The sequence below is a fragment of the Symphalangus syndactylus genome, chromosome 1 (genome assembly GCF_028878055.3).
Source record: "Symphalangus syndactylus isolate Jambi chromosome 1, NHGRI_mSymSyn1-v2.1_pri, whole genome shotgun sequence".
Lineage (NCBI taxonomy): Eukaryota > Metazoa > Chordata > Mammalia > Primates > Hylobatidae > Symphalangus > Symphalangus syndactylus.
The window spans coordinates 158067225-158092929 of record NC_072423.2 but is presented as its reverse complement, the minus strand read 5'-3'; the positions used below and the strand labels follow the sequence as shown (position 1 = coordinate 158092929).

Here is a 25705-nt window from a genome sequence, read left to right as displayed (position 1 = left end):
CTTCTGCTGCCTGAATGACTGTTCTAAAATTCAGTGCTGGAAAAGTTGGTGTTACTTGATATTGACAGAGTGTAGGCAGCACTGACCAGCAACCTCTGCTTGCAGAGAGGGCAGCGTGGCAACCACCCGAGACCAGTGAGCAGCTGCAGCAGGAAGCTCGCCGTCCCTGCAAAAGCGCCGTGTGGATTGTGCGTTTGCCGTGCGGTATTAGACTCAGCAGGAAGCTCGCCGTCCCCGCAGAAGTGCCGTGTGGATTGTGCGTTTGCCGTGCGGTATTAGACTCAGCAGGAAGCTCCCCATCCCTGCAAAGGCGCCGTGTGGATTGTGCGTTTGCCGTGCGGTATTAGACTCAGCAGGAAGCTCCCATCCCTGCAAAGGCGCCGTGTGGATTGTGCGTTTGCCGTGTGGTATTAGACTGAGCAGGAAGCTCGCCGTCCCCGCAGAAGTGCCGTGTGGATTGTGCGTTTGCCGTGCGGTATTAGACTCAGCAGGAAGCTCGACGTCCCCGCAGAAGTGCCATGTGGATTGTGCGTTTGCCGTGCGGTATTAGACTCGGCAGGAAGCTCGCCGTCCCTGCAAAAGCGCCGTGTGGATTGTGCGTTTGCCGTGCGGTATTAGACTCAGCAGGAAGCTCCCCATCCCTGCAAAGGCGCCGTGTGGATTGTGCGTTTGCCGTGCGGTATTAGACTCAGCAGGAAGCTCCCCATCCCTGCAAAGGCGCCGTGTGGATTGTGCGTTTGCCGTGTGGTATTAGACTGAGCAGGAAGCTCGCCGTCCCCGCAGAAGTGCCGTGTGGATTGTGCGTTTGCTGTGCAGTATTAGACTCAGCAGGAAGCTCGCCGTCCCTGCAAAAGTGCTGTGTGGATTGTGCATTTGCTGTGTGGTGTTAGAGTCAGTAGGAAGCTCGCCGTCCCTGCAAAAGTGCCGTGTGGATTGTGCGTTTGCTGTGCAGTATTAGACTCAGCAGGAAGCTCGCCGAACCTGCAAAAGTGCTGTGTGGATTGTGGGTTTGCTCTGCAGTGTTCGACTCAGCAGAGAGCTCCCCGTCCCTGCAAAGGCGCCATGTGTATTGTGCTTTGCTGTGCAGTGTTCAACTTAGCAGAGAGCTCGCTGTCCCCACAAAAGCACTGTGTGGATTGTGAGTTTGCTCTGCGGTGTTAGACTCAGCAGGGAGCTCCCCGTCCCTGCAAAAGCGCCATGTGGATCGCGGGTTTGCTCTGTGGTGTTCGACACCAGAGTTATGATGTGACACTTTCCTCTCTTGCACAGGCTGCAAACTGGTGACCATGGGTCCCCTATGGATCCGTGGATTGGTTTAAGCTCCCAAACTCCCTGATGCTATTTTGAAAAATGTTGTGTTGTTTTCTGGGGTGATTTTAAAGGTTTTGCCAGCCTCCCTGATTGGGGCTGGTGGCGGGGAGGAGGAAGATCAAGCGTGAACCATCGGTTGCTCGGGCCTGGTGCAGCATCTTTGTTGGTGCACTCCACCAGGCCGCTGTTCCTTCTCACTTTGCGCCCCATCCCATCTGGCAGGTGGATTTGTGAGAAAGTAATGTTCGCTGTTGCCATTCTGTGGGGGAGTTTCTTCATGCAGGATCTTTATAACCTCAATTCATTTTCAACAAACAGACTGTCAGGTGCTCCTAGTTCTCAAGGTCTTGTGCTAAGTAGGAGTTGTGTGGGTGGGTGGGGAGGTGTTGCATAGCCCCACTGTTGGGAGCCTTTAGAACGGGAGGAGAGGTGAGATCAGTTGCTCCAGCCGGGCTCTGGCCTTCAAGGGTGTTTCAGAAGAATGGCCACTGGAGAGCTGTTACCGCCCATCCTTCCCAGGGAGAAGTTCTTTGTGTGTGTGTGTGCACTTTTATTCAACTGGTCTCAAGTCAGTGTACAGGTGAAGTTCTTAAAATGTTTAGAGAAATGTGAGTATAACTTGAATGTACTTTAAAGGAAACACTCCTTCAGATGTGCAAATATTCATCATTTTGTAAAAATCAGTCACATTACTTTGCAGTTAGTTATTTAATCCTTAAAAATGAATGAAGGTAAAAAGCATCTCTGTTCTTCACTGTAAGGTCAGCTTTTAACGGAACAGGATTGGCCTCTGATCCTTCTGGCTTTGGTTGTTATCAGACCAGCATCTACCTGGTCCAATACCAGCATCCCGTCTCTGCACTGGCAGCTTGCTTAGAAGGGACCCCGCAGCTTCCAGAAGGCCACTGCCTCCCCGTGTGCTCTCAGAACTTTGCAGCAAGAGGGGAGGTCCACTCTGACCGCCCTGCTCTGGCCCGTTCCGCTTTCTGTCCCGGAAGCGCGTCCTGAGCGCCAGGAGTACTTCTGTACAGTTGGGCTGGATATGGCGGTCGGTACAGGAGGATTTGTAACAAGACACAGAGTCGTTATGAACAGGTAGCTGCAGGAGCTGCCGGCAAGCTTGTAACGTGAGGAGGGTGGGAGACCGTGCCTGAAAGCTCAGGGTCGCTGCTAAGCACAGAGAGGGGAACTTCCAGGCAAACGTGGAAAGGGTCATGGGTGAGGTCACAGTGTTGAGGGAGCTCCCAGAAAACATAGGACCTCCCCCACAAAATTCACACTGTTTAAAAAAACAAAGCAAAGCAGTGCTAGCAAAGAACCAGCACCAAGGAGGGAGGAAGGAGGGCGTGACTTACGGTCTTTAAATAGAAGTGAGTCCGGCCGAGGAAGCTTGAACAGCTGAATATACACCTGACTGATCCTCACGAAGTAGAAGGCAGCGAGAGAAGCGGAGCTGTATTTTTAAAACGTGAAACGGTTCCTCACGAGGCTCCCCTGAGCTGCGTCCTCCAGGGATGTGTGGCCAAGTGGCTGTTCCGTGGAGGCAGGGAGGGGTCTGAGCGGCGCGTCCAGCCACAGCCCCGAGGGTTCTGGACACAGTGACTGGTGTGGGACCCCAGGAGTGACGGGTTGGCTCCAGTTTCTCTCCCTGACCCCTGCCTGACGCACTGCACTGCTTCACCTGTAGGCAGGGACAGCGCCTGGTCTCCAAAGGGTCCTTTCCTGAATCAGGTACTTCTGGGCAGAAAGGGTCACAGTTCTTGCTCCTTACGCCTGTAAGAGTGAACTTCGTCTTGAAGGTCGGGGGACAGGCGCAGCGGAAGCCCACCATGGCAAAGCTGTCTTGTTTTGAAATACACCGCAGTCAAAATGAAAGGAAACAGAACAAAATACCTCTGTGCTCCATTGCTGTGGGAAGAGCCACTTCTGCGTCATCTGAACATTGTACCATAAAACAGCACATGCGTGCGTGTGGGAGATGAGGCCAGGACTTGGCGCTGTTTTTTCCTGTATGGCGTGTGGATTTGCAGGTCTTTCCCAGGAGTCTTGAATGAGGACTGAAAGCAAACACACCACCTGGCCGAAGGTAGCAAGGGAGGTTGCCTTTCCACACTGAATACCACGGACAGTCCGGAAACGGTCTTCAGTAGCTTTCCTGCAATGCGACACCGAGGTCGGCAGCCTGTGGAATGTGACACCAACAGACGAGCCCCTCACTGGGGGAGCGGATGCAGCTGCTCGTTATTGTGGACCCGCTGACCTCCTGCCGCCACTCTCTGTGTCCTGTGCCCCTGCGTGCTCACGCAGCGTGTTCAACGCAGATGAACCGCCTCCCTTCCTACAGACATCTGTATGCTGAGAAAGGCCTTTGAACATACATAGGGAGTAAAACCACAAAGAGCTCTCAGGGAGGATGGGCGCCGACTCCGGATGGAAGGCAGAGTGAAACCGGTAGGCATGCCATGGCTTTTCAGGGATTTTTGATGCAAATGGCATCTGAAGTGAATGGAGCAAAACAGTCACATCACAAATTCTAGGCAGTGGGTAAAAATGTGTCCATGAGTTATTCTCTCTACTTTTCTACATTTAAAGAGTATTTCATACTTTCACAAAATGAGAGCCCATTAAGGAAGCCCAGAGCCAGCCTGGGACTTGGGTACCTGTTAGAATGGCTGTTCCCAGCCCATCCCCAGGTCCAGCCTCTGTCTGGGGGAGGAAATGGGGGCAGCATGGCAGATGGACAGAAAGTGGGAAAGGGTCTTCCAGCATCACACGTGCTTTCAGGACAGTCCCACAGTGGTGGCGTTGCCACATGTGCAGCTCTGTTCTCCATGCAGATGGCTGCCGCCTTCTCCGTCACTGTGTCTGTTTATATCCCCCGTTACCTCAGGGACAAACACTGGTGTGAATTGTCTGGGTATTCAGTAACACACCCTTCAAACTCTCTGTCTTTAGGAGTTCAGCAGGAGGCAGGTGAGAAGTGGTTCCATGCAAAGAGGGATACCCGTATTTTCTAAATATAACATGCACACTAGTCTACATGATCTGCTGATGCCAAAATACTCATTCCCAACGGCCTGTATAGCTGACCTGTGAACTTAGGTGCCAATGCATCCCTGGAGCTATAACTGTCAGTCAAGTTGACATTCCAGAAACCTTCTATTCAGGGTCACGGCCCTGTCCAGGACCTGACAGCCAGCCTCTCAGGAAAGCGATCATAGCTCCTTAGCCATGGGGATGGGCCAGATGAGTGCCATGCCTGTGCGTCACATGCCGGTCATTCCCGTAAGTCTCGTGGAGAAGACTCCCTCAGGAAAGTGCAGCTGGCATGTGTCCCTAAGTGCGGACGGCCAGTCACGGAAAGGTGCTCATGCAGGAGGGCCTGTGGACGGGGTCCTGTCTCTGGGAATTGTTTACTTTATCATTGGGGTTTTAGCATATTAGCATTTTTAATGTATATGTAGTCTTCATGGAAAATAATTGCTTATTTGTACATGGCTTCACAGATTATTTATGTCTATAATTTTATAGAAGTCTAAAGCTTTTAATTTCTCTGTTGTCAAATTTGCTCCCTTTTTTGGGGTAATTTCTTTGGCTCATGTTCTTAGACACTCTTTTGACACACCTGGGGCTCCAGCCTGCCCCCTGCGTTTTATGTGTGGGGATCATTTATCCTGCTCTGCTCATTGAAGTAAGGAGCTGTTTCTAGAGAGCTCTTTCTGGAAGGGGGGCCGGAGAGAACAAGATCCCTCTGTTGGGAGTTTTGCGGTTGCAGCTGGGAAAGCAGTTCCCCCATTCCCGCAGCCTCTGCCCTGCAGGACGGGCCTTACAGCGACTCTTCGTCTCTCTTTAGCACCCTGTTCTGATCAGCTCTTCCTCCGTCACAGCCACACCGTGCACAGACACTCTGTAGACCTCGCAGATGCGAACATTATTTCCAGCTGCAGGGAGATTAGGCTTTTGGTCAACTTTGTTCCAGGAGGAAAGGGGCGTTTCCATGTTGAGTCTGTTTCCTTTGGCAGCACCTGCCTTGCCCATTGAGAACCATGGGAAGCTCCCGCAGGAGGCAGATGAGGTCCTGGGGAGGGCAGGGCCCCCAGGAACACAGGAGTCCGGAGGCAGAGGGAGAGGTGATGTGCCGCACTAGGGGGTGTGGTCCGCAGAGACCCCTGCCACAGCTCTGAGGAGGAGAACACCAGAATGAAAAGCACACAGGAGTTTTACGGGGCTAAGGAGCTAAGGAGGTGTAGGGGTCTTCAGACCCCATGAAGGGTGATGGGCGGCTGCAGAGGATACTGGTGGGAGCTGAGGCTGCCCACAGTCAGCCTGTTGGCGTGTAGGGGGGTAGTGCCCATTCTTCCTTGATCTCACCTCCTCCCCAGTGCCTGGAGATGCCTTCCGGCTCTGACGTCTCAGTCTCACATCGTGGAGGGGAGGCTTTAAGATGCTGTGAGGGTGTCCCTTAAACCCAGGCATGGAGGTTCTCAGGGACCGAGCACACTCCCAGGGGCTTTTCCAGCCGTCCTTGCTATTGATCTGGCCACACAAACCCTTCCTTGTTTGCAACACAAATTCCGTTTCACTGACAGACCCTGAATTTTCAAACAGATTGCAGGGATTTCCATGGAAACAAGAGAAGTGTCCGTGAGAAAGACTCGGGAAGTGATTTTGCGGAAGTGCAGGAATTGTGTGTCGCTGCAGCGACAAAGAGCTTCACTCATAGAACTGAAAACTCCAGAAACTGTCAGCTAGAGGGCTGGAAGTCAACTCTAACAAAAATTCTGATTTGTGGGGGTTTCTTTCTTTTTCTTTTCTTTTCTTTGAGATGGAGTCTCCGTCGCCCAGGCTGGAGTGTAATGGCGTGATCTTGGCTCACTGCAGCCTCCACCTCCTGGGTTCAGGTGATTCTCCTGCCTCAGCCTCCCTGAGTAGCTGGAACTACAGGCGTGTACCACCACGGCTGGCTAATTTTTTTTTTTTTTTTTGTATTTTTAGTAGGGACGAGGTTTCACCATGTTGGCCAGGCTGGTCTCGAACTCTTGACCTCAGGTGATCCGCCTACCTCGGCCTCCCAAAGTGCTGGGATTACAGGCATGAGCCACCGCGTCTGGACTGCAGGGGTTTCTTTAATCAATTTTGGCCTGAAAATCAACATGAAACAATAATTTCTGAAACTGAGAATCACATTTGAAGAGCACTGGCCGCACTGTATGGTTTCTTGTTATTCTTGGGATGTGAGTGCAGACGCTTTCTTTGGCAGCGCACATTGTCCCCATTCATGAGGAAGCCTCAGGTTGCTCTGTGGTGTCATCTGTGCCCTGACGGTGCCCTGTTATGAACTGTCTGATGATCTGGCAGACATAAAACATCAGCACATTTCCATGCTCCGTAAGGTCGAGGAACTCCTCCTCATCTCACTACAGAAGGTTCTTTAATACACTAGGAAAAGAGTGTTCTCCCTTCCCATGATAGGTTCACATCGGTGGCAGTGTGTGTGTGTGTTATTTTAAAAATGTTTATGTTGTTAATTGACAAATAATCATATACATGTATGGCTTAAAACATGATGTTTTGAAATATGTATACATTGTGGGATGGCTAAATCAAGCTAAGTAGCTTATGCCTTACTTCACACACTTACTGTTTGTTCATGGTGAGAACCTTAAAGTCTACTCTTAGTGATTTTCAAGTATACAGTACCTTATTAACTACATTAGGCCTCTTGAACCTACTCCTCCCAATGAACTGAAATCTGTGCACTTGTGAATCCCTGTGACCTATCCCACATGTTCTGTGGGTGGTAGAGTTGCCTCTGTGGGCGATGGAGCTGTTCTGTGGGTGATAGAGCTGTTCTGTGGGTGATGGAGCTGTTCTGTGGATGATGGAGCTGCTTTGTGGGTGATGGAGCTATTCTGTAAAGTGACAGAGCTGTTCTGTGAGTGATGGAGCTGTTCCATGGCTGATGGAGCTGTTCTGTAGAGTGATAGAGCTGTTCTGTGGATGATGGAGCTGTTCTGTGGGTGATGGAGCTGTTCCGTGGGTGATGGAGCTGTTCCGTGGATGATGGAGCTGTTCCGTGGGTGATGGAGCTGTTCCGTGGGTGATGGAGCTGTTCCGTGGGTGATGAGCTGTTCCGTGGGTGATGGAGCTGTTCCGTGGGTGATGGAGCTGTTCTCTGGGTGATGGAGCTGTTCTGTGGGTGATGGAGCTGTTCTGTGGGTGATGGAGCTGTTCCGTGGGTGATGGAGCTGTTCCACGGGTGATGGAGCTGTTCTGTGGGTGATGGAGCTGTTCTGTGGGTGATGAGCTGTTCTGTGGGTGATGAGCTGTTCCGTGGGTGATGGAGCTGTTCCGTGGGTGATGGAGCTGTTCTGTGGGTGATGGAGCTGTTCTGTGGGTGATGAGCTGTTCTGTGGGTGATGGAGCTGTTCTGTGGGTGATGGAGCTGTTCCAGGGGTGATGGAGCTGTTCCGTGGGTGATGGAGCTGTTCTCTGGGTGATGGAGCTGTTCTGTGGGTGGTGGAGCTGTTCTGTGGGTGATGGAGCTGTTCTCTGGGTGATGAGCTGTTCTGTGGGTGATGGAGCTGTTCTGTGGGTGATGAGCTGTTTTGTGAGTGATGGAGCTGTTCTCTGGGTGATGGAGCTGTTCCGTGGGTGATGGAGCTGTTCTGTGGGTGATAAACTGTTTGGTCGGGTGATGGAGCTGTTCTGTGGGTGATGGAGCTGTTCCGTGGATGATGGAGCTGTTCCGTGTGTGATGGAGCTGTTCCGTGGGTGATGGAGCTGTTCCGTGTCTGATGGAGCCGTTTTGTGGGTGATGGAGCTGCTCCGTGGGTGATGGAGCTGTTCCGTGGGTGATGGAGCTGTTCCGTGGGTGATGAGCTGTTCCGTGGGTGATGGAGCTGTTCCGTGGGTGATGGAGCTGTTCTGTGGGTGATGGAGCTGTTCCGTGGGTGATGGAGCTGTTCTGTCGGTGATGGAGCTGTTCTGTGGATGATGGAGCTGTTCTGTGGGTGATGGAGCTGTTCTGTGTGCCCTGGAGTTCTCCCTAAGGCTTACTGCGGAGATGTTTATATGCAGCTATACATATGTGAAAATATGTAGAGCTGCACACCAAAAATAGAAGGGTCAATTTGATTGGATGATAATTGTGAAGATCATATTTTAAAAGAAGTCAACTAATTAATAAAGTTAACATTGCACTTATAATTTTATTTACTCATTTATGTGTTAATTTTGATACAAGGTCTTGTTTGGATGCCCAGGCTGCAGTGCAGTGGCACAGTTATGGCTCACTGCAGCCTTGACTTCCTTGGCTCGAGCGATCTTCCTACCCCAGCCTCCCAAGTATTTGGGACTACAGGCGCACACCACAATGCCTGGCTAAGCTTTCTTTTAAACTCTATGTTTTTGGTTTTTTAAACTATGTTGCCCAGGCTGGTCTTGAATTCTTGGCCTTTAGCAGTCCTCTCACCTTGGCCTCCCAAAGTGCTGAGATTATAGGCATGAGTTACCACACCCAGCCTATACTTGTATTACAAGGTTGTGTTTATAGAGTTTATCACCAAAGTTTACAAATGAAAGCAAATATGTGTGTTAGGAAACATTTTAAATTATAAGCATTCTGTAAGGATAAATAAAGTTGCTATGTGTAACTACTGGATCATTTTGCTCTTTTTTTTTTTTTTTTTTTTTTGATGGAGTTTACCTCTTGTTGCCCAGGCTGGAGTGCAATGGCATGATCTTAGCTCACTACAACCTCTGCCTTCCAGCTTCAAGCAATTCTCCTGTCTCAGCCTCCCAAGTAGGTGGGATTACAGCATGCTCCATCATGCCTAGCTAATTTTGTATTTTTAGTAGAGACGGGGTTTCTCCATGTTGGTCAGGCTGGCCTCGAACTCTCAACCTCAGGTGATCCTCCTGCCTTGGTCTCCCAAAGTGCTGGGATTACAGGAGTGGGCCACTGTGCCTGGCCGCTCCCTTTTTTACGAAATTTCATGATACTTCAAATGCAGTTAGTAGTTGAATTTGTCTAGATAGTTGAGAAAAATCAGGCCTAGCATATGCATAAATACCACATAATCGTGTCTTCTACATAAAGTGCCTGCAAAATTATAAATGGTTATGCTACTCCTCAGTTAATATAGTAAATATTTTTAGATACCTATATCTGAAATCTTTTTGTCAGAAATATGTAGGTTCTTTCAGTTTTAACATGTATATGTATTATATATGTTATATACACTAAAAGAACAAGCTGCATAATTTGTGGGATGTAACGTAGAAGGAAAATGCAGAGTTATTTCCTCAAAATTATTAAGAATTTCAGGATGTCCAGGCCGGGCATGGTGGCTTATGCCTATAATCCCAGCACTTTGGGAGGCCAAGGCAGGTGGATCACCTGAGGTCAGGAGTTAGAGACCAGCCTTGCCAACATGGTGAAACCTCTACTAAACCTCTACTAAAAATACAAAAATTAGCTGGGCATGGTGGCAGGTGCCTGTAGTCCCAGCTACTTGGGAGGCTGAGGCAGGAGAATCGCTTGAACCTGGGAGGCAGAGGTTGCAGTGAGCTGAGATCGTGCCATCACACTGCAGCCGGGGGACAAGACCGAGACTTCGTCTCAAAAAAAAAAAAAAAAAGAAAAAAGAAAAAAAAAGGATTTCAGGATGTCCACATCAGAGCCGGAGACCAAGTTCTGGGCCCTGTAAGCTCAGGTCCGTGCGATTCTATACACCCACAGCCGGGAAGCCTGTCCGGCTGAAACACAAGGCACTTTACTCAACTTAAATGAATTTCTTCTCCTTGGGTTTGAATTTTGGCTCCTTCTCTTACTGGTTGTTTGACCTTAGACAATTTATTTCTATGAAAAGTGGAAAAGAAGGAGCGTATTATTGCATATTGCTTAAAGTACAGACACTCAGGCTAATTCTGAGACCAAATCCTTCTCATCTGTCATCAGTCAGATGGAGAGATGGGGGAATCTGTCCTCTGTGCCTGTGGGCCCGTCGTGGGATTTAGTGAGGAAGTATTTGAACATCACTTCCTGTAGTACACAGGAAGCGCTCTGTGAGGAGTAGAGCAATTCTCACTTGAGCACATAGACCCCAGGTCACGTGTCGTTCCTCTAACCCAAGTCATCGAAGACAAACCATTTCTATTCCCTTAAAAAAACAAAACAAAACAAAACAAAAAAAGCTTTAGGAAAGATCATTAGGGAACTCATTCTGATGGTAGATGACCCCAGTTATTGGAAATGTGGTTCAGATTAAATGTCATTTCTAAGTGCCTCTTACTAAAAGCTTTATGTCAACAGTGTTTAAAAAATACAAAAGGGACAAAACATGAATCAAACTCAAATTGTGAGACATTCTGTAACTCACCAGCATCCTGCAAAAATGTCAGGGTTGCAAAAGAGGAAGATTGAGAAACTCCCCCAGACTGGAGGAGATTTCGGGGACGTGACCACTGAACGCAGTGCGAGTCCCTGGGCTGGATCCGGGACTAGAAAATGACATTCGTGTGAAAGCGGTGACGTTTGAAGACGGCCTGTAAATCAGTCAGGAGTGCCGTGTCAGTATGGTGTCCTGCATTTGACGGTCATGCTACACTTGCGTCAGATGTTATCCTCTGGGGAAGCCAGGCCTGGGCATTCAGGAGGCAACTGTTTGCAACTTTTCCATCTAAAATTATTTCTAAATAAACGTTAGAAAAGGAAAAACCACTAAATGCTTGAAAATGTCCACTTTTTAAAAGTTCTAGATTCACCCCTCAACTTAAAAATTACTTAACTAGTGTTTTAGTGTTTTCTTCCCTCAAGTATTGGAGTAAATATGGCTTTAGCTTTGTATTCTTTTATTATCTTTTTGCTTATTTTGTAGACAAAGTTTACATGGGGCCAGGACAACTGTATCAAGATTTACAAAACTTGTTGCATGACTTAAATGTAATTGGCCAAATCACTCAGCTGATAGGAAGCCTTAAAGGGAACTATCAGGTAACAATCGAAGCAATTGGATTTAAGATTCTGCCTTTACTTATAAGTCATTGTAAGTATGTGATTATATCTCCAAGTTCTACCAGAAGTGAGAATTCATTTTGGCTTTAAAAATTAATCTGAATGTACATTTTCTCTTATGTTAGATAAGGTGAGACTATTTAATGGTAACTTTTCTTCATTTTGCAAATAGGCTTGAATATCAGTTCTATCTTAGAAATGTCTCAGCCCCCCATAGTGTGATCTCACTTCCAAAGCTTTCTTTTTCATAATCCAATAGTTTCATTTGGTCTGAATTTCTCATATTAAAATTTTGTTTTTTTGTCTTCCTTGAGATGGCCCTACTTTTTAAACACTTTTGAAATGTGCGTATTTATTTCCTTTGTAGAACTTAAACCAGTCAGTAGCCCATGACTGGACATCAGGTTTACAAAGGCTTATTTTGAAGAAAGAAGATGAAATCAGAGCTGCGGACTGCTGCAGAATTCAGTTACAGCTTCCTGGGAAGCAAGACAAGTTAGTAGTAACTTTAAAATGAAACCTTCTTGGCCAGTGCTGGGGAAAAAATGGTTCTTTGTCATAACATGTATGTTTTTTGGTTTGCTGATTCTATCAGACAGGCAAAATGTGTAATTTAACCTCACAGGATGGAGCACGTTTTATAAAATGAATGCTTGTCTGTTGTTTCTGGCAGATCTGGGCGACCGACGTTCTTTACAGCTGTGTTCAATACGTTCACCCCTGCCATCAAAGAGTCCTGGGTCAACAGCTTACAGATGGCAAAGCTCGCCCTGGGTAAGGCCTGGGTGACTGAGGCTGAATGGGGCATGCGGCATGATGATGAATTCCCCTCCACGAGGGTGAGGTCAGGGTTGAGAAGGAAACTCAGCAGTAGATCCATCCATTGACCTGAAAGTGTGTTTCTAAACAGGAAAATTCACCCTGGCACTGGCGATTTTTTAGATGTTCATATTAAAATGAAGGGGTTGCATATTAAAATAGAGGGGTTAAAATGGATGGTGTTTCTGGCACCAGAACATGAATATCAGCTGAGGCAGCTGAACACAGAGGAAGCCCGTGGAGCCTGGCCGTGAGCCAGGTGCTCAAGGCAGGCGGCGGGCGGCGGCCTACAAATGGCAGAGGGGTCATTGTTCGTCTTGGCCCTTCTGCTCATCCCTCCTTGAGAAGCAAAACACAGGGCTGGGCTGGGGGACTACTAAAGATCCTCCCAGCACCAAATATAAACCCTACGGTTTCACTGTAGATGGATGGGACTTGATGATTTCCTTGTTCCTATGTCTCTTCAGCCTTGATTATTTTTTGCTGTGTGTGTGTGTGTGTGTGTAATATACACATGCTTACAGACCTGTTACCCAGAACACACTGGGATGTCGTGTGTGTAAAATTTTCCTTCTGCTGTAGATAATCTGAAATGTTAACGGAGTATAAAATATAGAAGAGAAATGCGGAGCTTGGGTAACGCCATTGCCCCTGGGAGCTCTGATCAGTGGAAGGGCTTTGTCCTGGAAGGGATAGCCGTCCTGACTTTGTGCTCACTTGATGAGGAAGCAGAAACAGAGCGCCTCTCTCTCTTGCTGAATAATTTGGTCGTTTGTCAGGTCAGGTTCAGAGTGACTTAGCAAACAAGGAAGTGGCCACTCTCTAAAGAGAATGAGCTGAACGTGCAGATAAGCCCCCTTTCGTCTTCAGATCAGCTACATGTTCTTTAATGCTCAGGTTGACAGTTTGCTTTGGTAGTAAAATATTTCTCCATTTCGTTATACTTTTGTTTATCCCATAGCATTATACCATGTTTTAAAGTTTCTCAGTACATCTCTGGTATTTGAATCTAAACATTTCTGTTGCTTTGGAAAAACTGGAGAAAGATGAAGGAAAGTGGACCTATGTGGTTTATACAGCGAAGTTTTGCAGCCTTTGGGTCCAGTGTATTCAGGAGGTGCAAACAGGAAGAGGTCCCTGCCAGTTAGATGGGACCACGCTGCCTCCTAAAATAATGCCACGAATACACAGCCTATGCTGTAAGAAGAGATTGTACTGTTTTCCACAAGTAAAACATGGCCTTGTCTGGCCATATACAAACAGAATGCCAGGAACTTCCCCTGCTGTGACCTGTGGAGCTGCAGGTCTTTGCATGTGAGTTAACTGCATTCTTGCTCATTTCTCTCTGAATATAATTTCAGAAGAGGAGAACCACATGGGCTGGTTCTGTGTGGAAGATGATGGGAATCACATTAAAAAGGAGAAGCATCCTCTCCTCGTCGGACACATGCCCGTGATGGTGGCCAAGCAGCAGGAGTTCAAGGTGAAGGGAGGCAGGGCTCGCGGCCCGGGGTGGGGCGCACCTCGCAGCTCTGACTGGGCCACTTGGGAGATGATTCTTAAGGGGCGGGGTCAGAACATGGTGTTCCCAGGTTCACCACAGTGACCGCTTCTCTAGAGGTTATTTACTTGGAAATAAGACTGCTGTTGTTTGAAACCTAAAAAAACGTCCAGCCATTGTCTCCGAAGCCCACTCCTGGGCCAGGACCCTCGGGTATTCCAGCAGTGCCACAGCATCTGAGGCCTTGTTAGTTAAACAGGGGACACATGTTTCACATTTGTAGCTCTGTTTTGCCTTTGCTTGGCAAGCAGTCTGTTTCCACAGTGGATCGTAACTCCAGGTCTCCTGTCTGCTTGAGGCACCGTGCCCGCTCTGCCTTGGCGGACTCCATCTCCAGGGTGGCGTCTTATTAATGTTCCCAGTGTTGCTGACTCAGGCGTCACAGGCCAGGGCCTTCAGCGACGCTGACGATGTCTTATTCTTTAAGAAATAAAGATGTTTCTTCTCACCCTGGTCTCTGGCCAGGGTTTCCCAGCAGCTCCCCGACCCCTCCTGTTGACAGTTGCAGGCGGTGCGCAGGACTCCTCTGGGAGAGGCAGGGGTGGGACAGGGAAGGGGAGAGGCAGAGGCCATCACAGGCTGTGCTTGACGCCTGCAGGGCCAGCCCTCCCATCTGAAGCGCCCCGAGATGCTGGATTTCAGTGTGCTGATGGGATATGAAGAGTAAGATACCAAAGATTGAATCTACTTAGGTGTTCGCTTCTAAAAAGCTAACTTCTGAGAGTTGTACTTTTAAACTTGTATCCTCCCTATTTTAATCTTTGGTAGGTAATGAACCTGTAATTTCTGTGCTTATACATTGGAAGTTAGTCATCCATTTAAGACGTTATGTAGTCTAGGAGCCTCTTAGCTCTGTTTTACATGTGTGCATTTGATTTTATTCCATTTTAGATTGAATGTGCTGCTTATAATCCTGAACCTTACCTAAATAATGAAAGCCAGCCAGATTCATTTTCCACGGCACATGGTTTCCTGTGGGTAAGATGTGTTTATTTGGTTTTGGTGCAAGTTCACAGAGAATCAACGTTCATGGTTAGTGTGATGAGAGACTGAGATGTGAATTGCTCAGTAGAGAGTTGGTGGTGGCGTATCCCAGAGTGTACTTAGAAACATGAAAACTTCTTTGAAAGGGAGCTGATCACTTTTGGAAAAGATTTAGAGTTCTTAGGAATGCAAATATTTGTTTCTTTTCCTTTTCATCTAAAACATTTACCAGATAAATTTGAGTCCAAAGACAACTAACTAATAAGAGAATAATTTTAATATGTTTTTCCATTTTGGTGTCAATATTGCATGGGTTTTTTTTCTTGTTCCAAGACTAGCTTTTTCTAGTGGATACTTAGCAGTTAAAATTAATTTGTTCCAAATGAAATATTGCGTCTGAAATTAGGCTGGAATTGCAGTAGACGTTCCTGGTTCCTGCAAACCAGAGGACATTCTTGGAGCTGTGTGGTCCCAGGCTCTCCCCTCTCTGGTTTCCTGTGTTCCCTCCCTGCAGCCTCAGACTCGCCCTCCAGGGCTCTACTGTGCTTTTCCAAACTCTCAACCTTTCCTCCCAGGCGTCCTGTGCAGCACGCCACTGCCTCTCACTTCTCACAGCCACAGCTCCTTTTTGATCAGTGTTCCTAGTTGGATGTCAGAAATTGAACAACCCAATTAGCTGGTATTTCATTTGTACCAACCTATGAATGGAGGAGTAGCTTTAATTCCCTTAGGGGCTTCCACTTCTAAGAGAACTGTTTTCTGTCCAGGTAGGCAGACCTGTCATCGCTGAAGCTTTATCCCCTGGCCTGGTCATAGTCCCCAGGCCCTGTAGGCAGGACGGGGGCTTGCCAGATTGGCATCCTTCCCACAAAAGCATGAAAGTAGGATGTCTGTATGTAGCGTCAACAAATACAAGAAGAATAAGGAGAGTTTAACAACATTCTCAAAGTTGGTGGAAAAGAAAAAGAATCAATGAAAACACCACCCTAAACCAGCTACTGCTTTCTGTTTACAGGGATCAGACCCTTTCCCACTTAAAAAAAAAAAAAACAAATAAATATAAGTTTAAATTGGGAAACTAACTGTGCTGTGTGTTCTCGTTGTAGCGATTCAAACACACAGGAAGTTCACATACACTGTTGCAGCAATGCTACTTTAGAAATTCCACGGCAGGCTTGGTGGCTCACGCCTGTAATCTCAGCACTTTGGGAGGCCAAGGCAGTGGATCACGAGGTCAGGAGTTTGAGACCAGCCTGGCCAAACATAGTGAAACCCCGTCTGTACTTTCACATAGTGAAACCCCATCTCTACTAAAAATGCAAAAATTAGCCGGATGTGGTGGCATGAGCCTGTAGTCCCAGTTTCTCAGGAGGATGAGGCAGGAGAATCGCTTGAACCCAGGAGGCAGAGGTTGCAGTGAGCCAAGATCATGCCATTGCACTGCAGCCTGGGTGACAGAGTGAGACTGTCTCCAACAAAAAAAAAAAAAAAGAAAAAAAAAAGAAATTCCACAGCATACCACATGTTGAATTCCAGTGATCTACTTGGGATGCATTCTTACTGATGTTTTTCACATTTGAAAGGTTTATTTTCTTAGCCAAGGTCATTAAATATTAGTGTTAAGTTATTAAAATTGATAATAATCTGCTTCTTAGGATTTTAAATTGAGGATAGATGGGCCCTTACCTTCATATTGTGATGAGTACGTGATTTTTAAAGTATAGAAATGTGACTTTGTAAAAATGAAAGTTACGCTCTTGCTTTAAAATTTTTTGAAAACTGAATTAAATATGTTCAAAAGAAAAAGGGGCTCCATGAGCAATTGTTTAAGCTTTTTTTTTTTTTATTTTTCTAAGTGTGTTGATTCTCACATGAAAATCGAAGCTTGTCGTGGCCTTTAAATGACAGGTTCCAGCATATTATGGAAGCCCCCACATGCTCGTTTTCTTCTTTCCTCCTAATTCTCTGATTCAGATCGGAAGTTGCACCCATCAAATGGGTCAGATTGCCATCGTCTCGTTTCAAAATTCCACCCCCAAAGTCATCGAGTGCTTCAACGTGGAATCTCGCATCCTGTGCATGCTGTACATTCCCGTTGAGGAGAAGCGCAGAGAGCCTGGGGCACCCCCGGACCCCGAGACCCCGGCCGTGAGAGCTTCTGATGTCCCCACGATCTGTGTAGGGACGGAGGAGGGAAGGTAGGGCATGCTCACCGCCTTACAGAGAATCAGCCAGCTGTGCCCGTGGGGGGCGTGGTGGGGAGCCTGTCCTGGAAAGAGTCCTTGACTTTGATTCAGGAGTTGCCCGTGCGGGAAGTGGGGGATACCAGGGGAAATTTTTAGGGTCATTGCACTTTGAAATAACTAGTGATTTGGGCCCATGGAAATTATTCCAGGAAACTCTTAAAGAGAAGTGGTATTTCTTTAAAGGGGAAAGTTTGGCTGTCTGCCACTGAAATGTCTCATTTATATTAACGGTTTTTAAAAGCACATTCCCCCCTTATATTTTGGAATAAAACAGCCATATTCTATGTTATGATCATACTGAATTGCTGACACCATTTAAAGGAGAGTTAAAATGATTTTCCTGATGTGAAGTTCCAAGATCTACAGGAAGAACTAATTTTTTTCGTATATCCCAGAATTTCCCTTTTAAAAATAAAGAAATCAAGGTGGTTGCAAATTTTTTAAAAGTACACACAAGTGTCCCTAGGAATGGAGGAGGAAGGGCAAGAGGGAAGAGTTGGAATGTTTTTTGTTTATGTTAATAGGCACCCTCGTTCTTCTCACAACGAGCAAATATATTTATTAGGTTGTGTTTTTCTCTTAAAGCATTTCCATTTATAAAAGCAGTCAAGGCTCCAAGAAAGTGAGACTTCAGCACTTTTTCACTCCTGAGAAGTCCACAGTCATGAGCCTGGCCTGCACGTCTCAGAGCCTGTACGCTGGCCTGGTCAACGGGGCGGTCGCCAGCTACGCCAGAGCCCCAGGTGAGGCGGGTCTCACGGCCTCCTGGCAGGTCCTCGGGGTTCACTCGGGGGACCGTGCCTCCGGTTTAGCCTGCCCCCTTCCCCCGCCTCCCACCTCTCGCACCCCCCACCCCCCGCCTCCCGCCCCTGTGCCTCCGCCCCTGCGTTCGTCACCCTTGCCCAAGGCCTGCGTGCCTTGCTTCTTCCCCAAAAGGTGTTTCTTGAATATACAGACATCTTTCAGAAGTCAGTCTCCCCGTCTCCTCCCACCGTCCCACCTCTCTCCGCCTGCCTATTTCTCACCCTCGGATGGGGGCACTGGGCCATGCAGTGCCCTCCTTCAGCATGTCCTGCGCTGACCAGCTGAGCAGCCTGCCCCCCCCGGCAGGGCCTCCTGGACCTGGGCCAGCCCTCTTTGCCCCGGTGCTGTGCCCTCGGTCCGTGCTGTTCTCTTGGCCACAGGGCTAAGGACTCCATTGTGTTCTGCTGGGTGCCTTAGACGAGGCCCTCCCTGGCCCATCCCGCCTGGTCCCCGCAGCCGCTGGGGGTTGGGCAGGCTGCTGTGTGTTTGTTCTCTCCCCAGCCCCTGCTGCGTTGGTGGCAGCTGTGCTTTGGAGGCTCTTCCTGTGGATCTGGCCGCCGATGCTTGTGGGAGCTCTGGGTACAGGGCTTTCCTTCCAGCTTCCTTGGTGCTGGCTGAGGCTGCTCTCCTGGCCCCTCACTCAGCCCTGAGCGCAGGGGTGCCGAGGCCCAGCTGGATCCCAGCCAGTCTCGGTGCTGCCATCCCGGAGTGGAACACGCAGGGCTTCCTCACCGAAAGCGGCCCTGCGCCACCCTCCCCCCGGAAGCGACCCCTGGGCGGGTCCTGTCATCTTCCCCAGGCCATCCACCACTTGTTCTTGTGCCCCGAGACCATGTCCCACCTCACTCCTGCATCATCACCACCCTGGTCCAAAGCGCCCAGCTCCCGCCTGGATGGCAGCGTAGCCTCGCCTTCATTCTTGCGCTTCTACTGATTCATTCTCCAAATATTTGTTATTGAGCTTTTTAAACTGTAAATAAGGTTTTTACCCCCCCCCCCCCCCCCCGCTGAAAATTGTCTGGTGAGTCCCCAGTGTACTTAGAATAGAATTCCAGTCCTCCAGTCCTTGTTCCTTGCTCACAAGGCATTCTGCCCTCCAACCATCCCCGTTCTCCCTGCTCTGAGCATTTGGCGCCCTGCTGCTATTGGAGTTCCTCCCTCCTTGGAAATCTGCGCCAGCCCCTCCCAGAGCCTGGGGTGTTATTTGCCCTCGGACTTTGACACCTCCTCCTTGGGGAGGCTCTCTCGACCTGCTCCACGGAGACGGCCCCTCCCTCTGCTGCGTGGTTCCGGCCTGGCCTGTGTGCGCACCTGCGCCAAGAAGGCCGGGTCTTCTTTCTCACTCCGGTAGGTGGAGTAAGCCCAGAGCCGCTCCTGTCTCGTCCCTCAGCCATCTGGACTCTGACCCTGTTGATCCCTGGCCGATCCCTGGCTCCTTGGCGGGCCACTGGTTGCCTCCCTCTCATCCGGTGGGTGCCCCGGCCTAGCTTCTGGTCTGCACCCCGTCTTCACTTGGCCTCATGATTTCAGTTCTCCATGGACGGTTGTGTGTCTTCGGGACCGGGCTCTCCCATTCCAGTCCTGCTTTGTCGTTCAGCTGTTGTCATAACCTCTGCCAGCCTCCTTGGCCGGCTTTCCCGTCCTGTCTCTGCTCCGCGGTAGGCGGAGGCCCCTCCGCTGTACGCCGAGAGCCGCCTCCCTGCTGCTGCCTGTGTTCCTGCCACTCCGCACTCAACTCTTTCATGAAGCTTCGTGGAGGAATGAGTGTTGATAGGACTTTTTCATATAATGTGGATTTTTTTTTTTCTGTTTTTCTATTACATAAAATGTATTTTATGCTTATGTCCCCCTTTTTTTCCCCGGGTTTACTACCGAGCATCTCTCCAGCCTCTTACTTGGCTGCATCGGTGTCCTGCCCACTGTGGTGCCCCGTACTGGGCTGTGTTTTCGCCTCATCAGACGCGTTGCATGATCTGTAACTGAGATCTGCTGAACATGTCTCTTCGCATCTTCCTCACGGACAGCTGGCCGGCGCATGGTGTGGGAGCGTGCGAGGCGGCCTGCGCAGAAGCGCGTAGACTGCCACTTCGTTCTTGGTGGTGGGGGACGTGGCTGGCTGGAGGCCTCGGCCCGGGCAGAGGGAGGAGGAGCCTGCTTCCCAGCCCCGCACTGTTGCCAGGGCTCTGACCTTTCAAGGGACTTAAAAATCTGAAATTCTGTGGGCAATTTCCAGAATATTGTTAGTTCAAAACGTCATTAGCGTGTGCCTGGGTCCAGCTGCGATGTGGGCAGCCTGCTGAGGGCTCTGGCCTGGGGCACATACACAGGAAGAAGTCATCCCAAGAAAGACAAGCCCACACTGCAGAATGACCCACCCAGGTGCTCAGAGAACAAAGTTCAGTTGTTGGAAGTTAAACCTTAACCAAGCGAAACGTCTCAAGTAGGCCATCCTGTCATTGATCTTTGAGTTGTTTTTTCAAAGGAATGGTGCTATTGGCAGGACACTGCCAAGCCACACGTGACAGCCAGGATCCAAGCACAGTGGGCGGTGATAGAGAGAGCTCTGACCTAGGATTCAAAACCCTGCGTTCTTGTGTCACTCCATGCCCTTCAGAGTGTGTGAATGTCGGAGAAAATTGTAGCTCTGCCCTGAGCCCACATATTTCTGGAGGTTGCAGTGTGCAGTGCTTTAAAGGGCTATGAGTACTAGATGGGAAGGCCCATGCACATGTGTGTATGCACAGGAGTGTGAGGGGATGTGCATTGTGTGAGCAGGTGTGTATGCATGTATGCACATGTGTGTATGCACACGTGATTGTGAGGGTGTATGTGTGTGTGTGCAGGCAGGTGTGTGTGCCTTGAGTGCACATGTGCACACGCGTGTGTCCCTGTGTGCATGTGACTGCAGGTGCACATACTTGTGGGTGAGTGTGTGTGCACATGTACATGCCTGCGTATGTGTGTGTATGTGTGTGACATGTGCAAGTGTGTGTGTGCATATGGCATGTGCACTTCTGTGTGTGCGTGCATGTGTGTTGTGCATGGGTGCATGTGCATATTTAATCACATAATGATACCCTGGGCCCTGTTCAGATATTACAAATGAAAAGCAAGCCCGTGTTCACTGGGGCTAATAATTACCCTGCAACACTTTTAGCCTAATTGCAACATAAAAGCATTTCCATTAACGTTGAATTATAACTAAAAGTATGCCACAAAAGTCAAAGCTTGCAAAGTTGCCTTTTAGTGACTGCACACCTCCGCTTCAGACACTAGTTTTGTATTCAAAGGTTCAGTGCTTGAAATCCAGAACAAAGAGATAAGAACTGAGGCCGTGTTCTCCTGACTGAGTGAAGCGTGTTTATTTGATTAGGAAGTCGACAGCATTGATGGATTAATAATTTAGGTACACTTTTAAGGTCGATGCCTTAATTAATGGTTAGATAGAGAATTGAAGAATTCACTTTAGTTATTTGTAGGATAATTACATTAGTGACTTTAGAAGTTTGTGGTAAATCTTGCCTCAAATAATTTTTATTGGTATTCAAGCTAGCAACTCATACTTGATACAAAGTGTGAAAGACCTTCTCAGTAGATCTTTGGAAATGTTTTCAAACCAGAATATTTCACGACTCTCTAGGCTTCAAGAAAGGGAACAAATTCATTAAAAGTAAGGAATTCCTTTTACCTCAATTTTGATTTCTTATATGGCCTTTCTTCATGATGCAGTATAGAGCAAGGCAAATGTTAGAACGGAAGCAGCTAATGGGGAAATGTAACATCTGCCCAGTTATTTTGGATGCAGTTCCTTTTAATGATGACTGAATCATCTTATGTACTATTATTGTAAATGGTAGTATTGATGGAACACCTGTGTGCTGGGTACTGTGCTGAGCTTTGTACATGCATTATTTCATTTTTAACTTTTGAAACAACCTTTGCAGCTAGTGGTAGGATGGTCTCCATCTTACCCTGAAGGAAGCTGAGTTTCAGGGTGAATGAGTGGTTTGTCTGGGACACACATGGAGGGGATAGGCAGGGGGGCGGGGGGATCCTGAGGGCTGCGTGTCCCGCAGCTGTCTGTGCTTCCCGGCTGTGCACCATGGCCCGATTGGGGTGGGTGTCAGCTTGTGGATCCCCAGACACACCCAGGATCGGGGACAAGCATTAACACTACAGGTGATCTTTTGGTTGTCAGTTATTTAAAATGATGTGTGACTCCATTTTCCTGTTCCTGTGCACAGAAAACAACTTGAATGAAATGAAATATTTTCTTTTAAGATGGATCCTGGGATTCAGAACCTCAAAAAGTGATCAAGTTAGGCGTCCTACCAGTTAGAAGTCTACTCATGATGGAAGACACGCTGTGGGCGGCTTCTGGAGGTCAAGTCTTCATCATCAGTGTGGAGACTCATGCTGTAGAGGTAAGTCGCTTAGGTGGCCACACAGTGTGGAAAAGATACATTTCAGAAACAGCTCAGCTGACTTCCGGTGCCCAAGTCAAGGCTTCTTGCCTGTGGCCATGTGCTAAAATTCCTTCTAGCCGGGCGCAGTGGCTCATGCCTGTAATGCCAAGGCTCTGGGAGGCCGAGGTTGGAGGATTGTTTGAGCTCAGGAGTTCCAGACCAGCCTGGGCAACAAGTGAGATCCTGTCCCTACAAAAAAATTAGCTGGGTAGGGCATTGCGCACCTGTAGTGGATGTGGTGGTGCACACCTGTAGTCCCCAGTGCTTGGGAGGCTGAGGCAGGAGCACAGCTTGAGCTCAGGAGGTCCAGGCTTCATTGAGCCAAGATCTCACCACTGCACTCCAGCCTGGGTGACAGAACAAGACCCTGTCTCAAAAAAAAAAAAAAAAAAAAAAAGGAAAGGGAAAGAAAATTCCTTCTAGATTTTGCTTAGAAAGACAAGATTAGCAAGAAAATTCAACTAACCATTTTTTAACCATTTAGCCATGTTCACTGGTTACCTGCTAAGTAAAAGAAACATTGCTTTAAGAAATGTGTTCAGTATGAACCCATAGAGTCCTCCAGGACTTAGGGAAAATTTGCATTTGATTGAGGTGACATTTCAATTCAGTGGGCTAAATGGATCATTCACCAAAGAATCAGAAGACAAGTGGGCAGCCATTTGGAAAACACAGAGCTGGCTCAAACCCCAGCCCTCTGCTCTTCTAATCATTCCAGATGGACGGGAATTTCAACATGAAAATGAAACTATAAACCTCTAAGATAAAAAGCAGTAGAATAGTTTTATTACTTTGCAATGGAGAAAGCCTCTCCAAGCATGCCACAAACCCAGAAGTTACCATAATAAATGAAATGGTACAGTTTAATAACTTTTTTCACATTGAAATATGTGTATCAAATATTTTTTGGAGGAAAAATTGGGGAAAAATTCCTGTATATATGACTAAGAATTAATGTTCTTAAAATACAAAGATTTCTTATTAAATTAAGAAAAAGATAACCAACCCAATAGAAGATGTTCAAAGAACATGAACAGGCAGCTCACAGAAAAAGAAATAAACAATAAACTCATACACATATAACTTAGCCTCATTAGCAACTAAGATTGCCTTTTAAAACAAGGCACTGTTTTATTAATAGACTTTATTTTTAGAGCAGTTTTAGCTTCACTGCAAAATTGAATGAAAAGTGCGGAATTTTCCATGTACCCCTCCTCCCACACACGCACAGCACCCCCAACCCCCCATCAGCCCCGTCCTGGAGTGGTGCGTTTGTTACAGTCAGTGAGCCTGCATAGGCCTGTCATCATTGCCCAGGGTCCACAGTCCCTCATCACTCAGGGTCCACTGGGGGCATACTCTTGGTGCCATGCTTCTTTGGGTTTGGGCAAATGTATCACAGCATTGTCCACCACTACAGCATCACGCAGAGTAGGTTCACTGCCCTGGAAATCCTCTGCTCTCTGTTCAGCCCTCCCTACCCCAGTCCCACAACCACTGGTCTTCAGGGTGCCATTTCTTCAGATTGACAGAAGGTAAACGCTAAGTACGACCTGGTTGGAACGTGGGGACACAGGGCTCTCGGGACCGCGGGGTCTTAGGACAGCCCTTCCGGAGGGCACTCACCTGTTACCAGTTGGCATTGGGGCTCATAACGTCTTCCCGTCAACTCCCCGCCCTAGAGAAATCCTCTCTACAGAGGAGCTTGTGCACGCACATCTAAGGGTGTCCATTGCAACTTTGTTGGTATCATAAACACTTGGGAGTGTCCTAAATGCATGTGCATGGGAGGAGCTGGGGAAATGAGGGCATCTATGCCCCACGCAGCGGGTGAACTCAGGCAGTGAGAGGAGGCCCACCCTCTCCTTGTGGGTGTTCCTAAATGCACGCCCACGGGGGCACATGAAGGCAAGCAGGCTGCGGAACACTGTCCGAGCTCACTCCCAGGGAGGCTGTGGTGCCTGATGAGCCCATCCCTGTCTGCTGTTGTCAGTGGCCGTGTGACGTGCCAGCGTGTGTGTGTGCAGTTGGACAGATGTTCCTGAAGTGATGAGGAAAGGCTACACACTTCCCCTCACACCTGCATTTTTCAGCCATGTCATATGTGGTGTTTATTATGAGGTTGTGCTGTCTTATATTTTACTATCTGTTCATGGCCATCTCTTGACCCCACTGTCCCTAAACAAACTGGGATAACACAGGTGTGTTTTCAGCCAATAAAATGGACCAACTCATCATTAAAATTTCCTTTGGGCCGAGTACAGCGGCTCACACCTGTAATTCCAGCACTTTTGGAGACCAAGATGGGTGGATAGCTTGAGCTCAAGAGTTCAAGACCAGGCTAGGTAACATGGCAAAACCCCATCTTTACAAAACATGTATAAATTAGCTGGGCACGGTAGTGCACGCCTGTAGGATATTCGGGAGGCTGAAGTGGGAGGATCACTTGAGCCCAGGAAGTTGAGGCTGCAGTGAGCCAAGATCGCACTGCTATACTCCAGCCTGGGCAACAGAGTAAGTCCCTGTCTCAAAAAGAAAATTCCTTTGACCCTCACACAAATGGTCATAGGAAAGAATGTCTTCAGTCGGGGCGAGGGGTCTAATTTCAACTCTTTGAAGACTCTGAAGACTTTCTAATGACTAAATCTATACAAATCCAGAAAGAAATGTTATCATTAAGAGCTTCTAAAAATACTTGTCTAGACCATCGTTGGGAGGGATGTATCGGTTCCCCCGGTTAGGAACTTTAAGACATTTTGCTGGTATTTCATGAATCATATTTGCACACACTCTTGAGACTGGTTTCAGGATGTGCCTAGGCTGCGTCCTCTGTCATCTCAGAGGGAAAGTGGCTCCTGGGCTGCCACGTGGACACCCCTTTGGCTGGCAGCACGGCGGGATGCGGGCTAATGCTGTCTTCAGTCAGGAAAGGGCTCTCCAGCTGGCCCCTGGAGACGTGGGTTTGGTTAGGGATGCGAGGTCCACACTGGGGCAAGGTGCAGATGGGACCTGGGTCCTGAGCCTCCTGGAGGCCGACACTCTGCCATGGATCATGAATAGCATTCCCGTGTGTGAGTCTGTTTTTGACACAGCCTCCCCGACATCCTTCGAGACCCAGCCTGCTAGACAGGAACGGAAAATAGCTGGACAGGGAGGTCGGGGTACATGTTAGATGATTTTTGGCGGTATTGTTTCTGTTAGTTTTCATATCCATCTGACACTTCTTATTTCACATGCCCTGAGAATGAGAAGCCTTCAGTTTCATGGGGAGCCAGGGACTAGCTAGTGCTGCCATGCAGGGTAGCACTGTGGATGCTGTCACAACTTCTTGAGTTTTTTGACAGCCCTTGTACCCCATCAGTACAGCCATCCTAGTAATTGTGTATTTACAGAGGGAGCTCATCCATATAGTATATGGTGATCTTGGATCAGCCACCTACCTGGGCCTCAGTTGTCTGAGCTGACAGCTGGGGGTAATTCCCCTTTCTCAGGCTGC

At 48.2% G+C, this 25705-nt stretch overlaps 1 protein-coding gene across 3 annotated transcripts in view; it reads left to right on the top strand.

Annotated features, from left to right (window-relative positions):
- Nucleotides 1–25705, top strand: part of ARHGEF10 (Rho guanine nucleotide exchange factor 10) — a 129033-nt gene that overhangs the window by 82559 nt on the left and 20769 nt on the right. For all 3 annotated transcript variants that reach the window (XM_055289424.2, XM_063638172.1, XM_063638176.1), the window contains 8 exons: nt 11193–11308; nt 11697–11824; nt 12003–12103; nt 13510–13631; nt 14601–14687; nt 16668–16891; nt 17525–17682; nt 22025–22167. In XM_055289424.2, the coding sequence (XP_055145399.2) occupies nt 11193–11308; nt 11697–11824; nt 12003–12103; nt 13510–13631; nt 14601–14687; nt 16668–16891; nt 17525–17682; nt 22025–22167 (1079 nt within the window). The remainder of the gene's footprint in view (nt 1–11192; nt 11309–11696; nt 11825–12002; nt 12104–13509; nt 13632–14600; nt 14688–16667; nt 16892–17524; nt 17683–22024; nt 22168–25705) is intronic.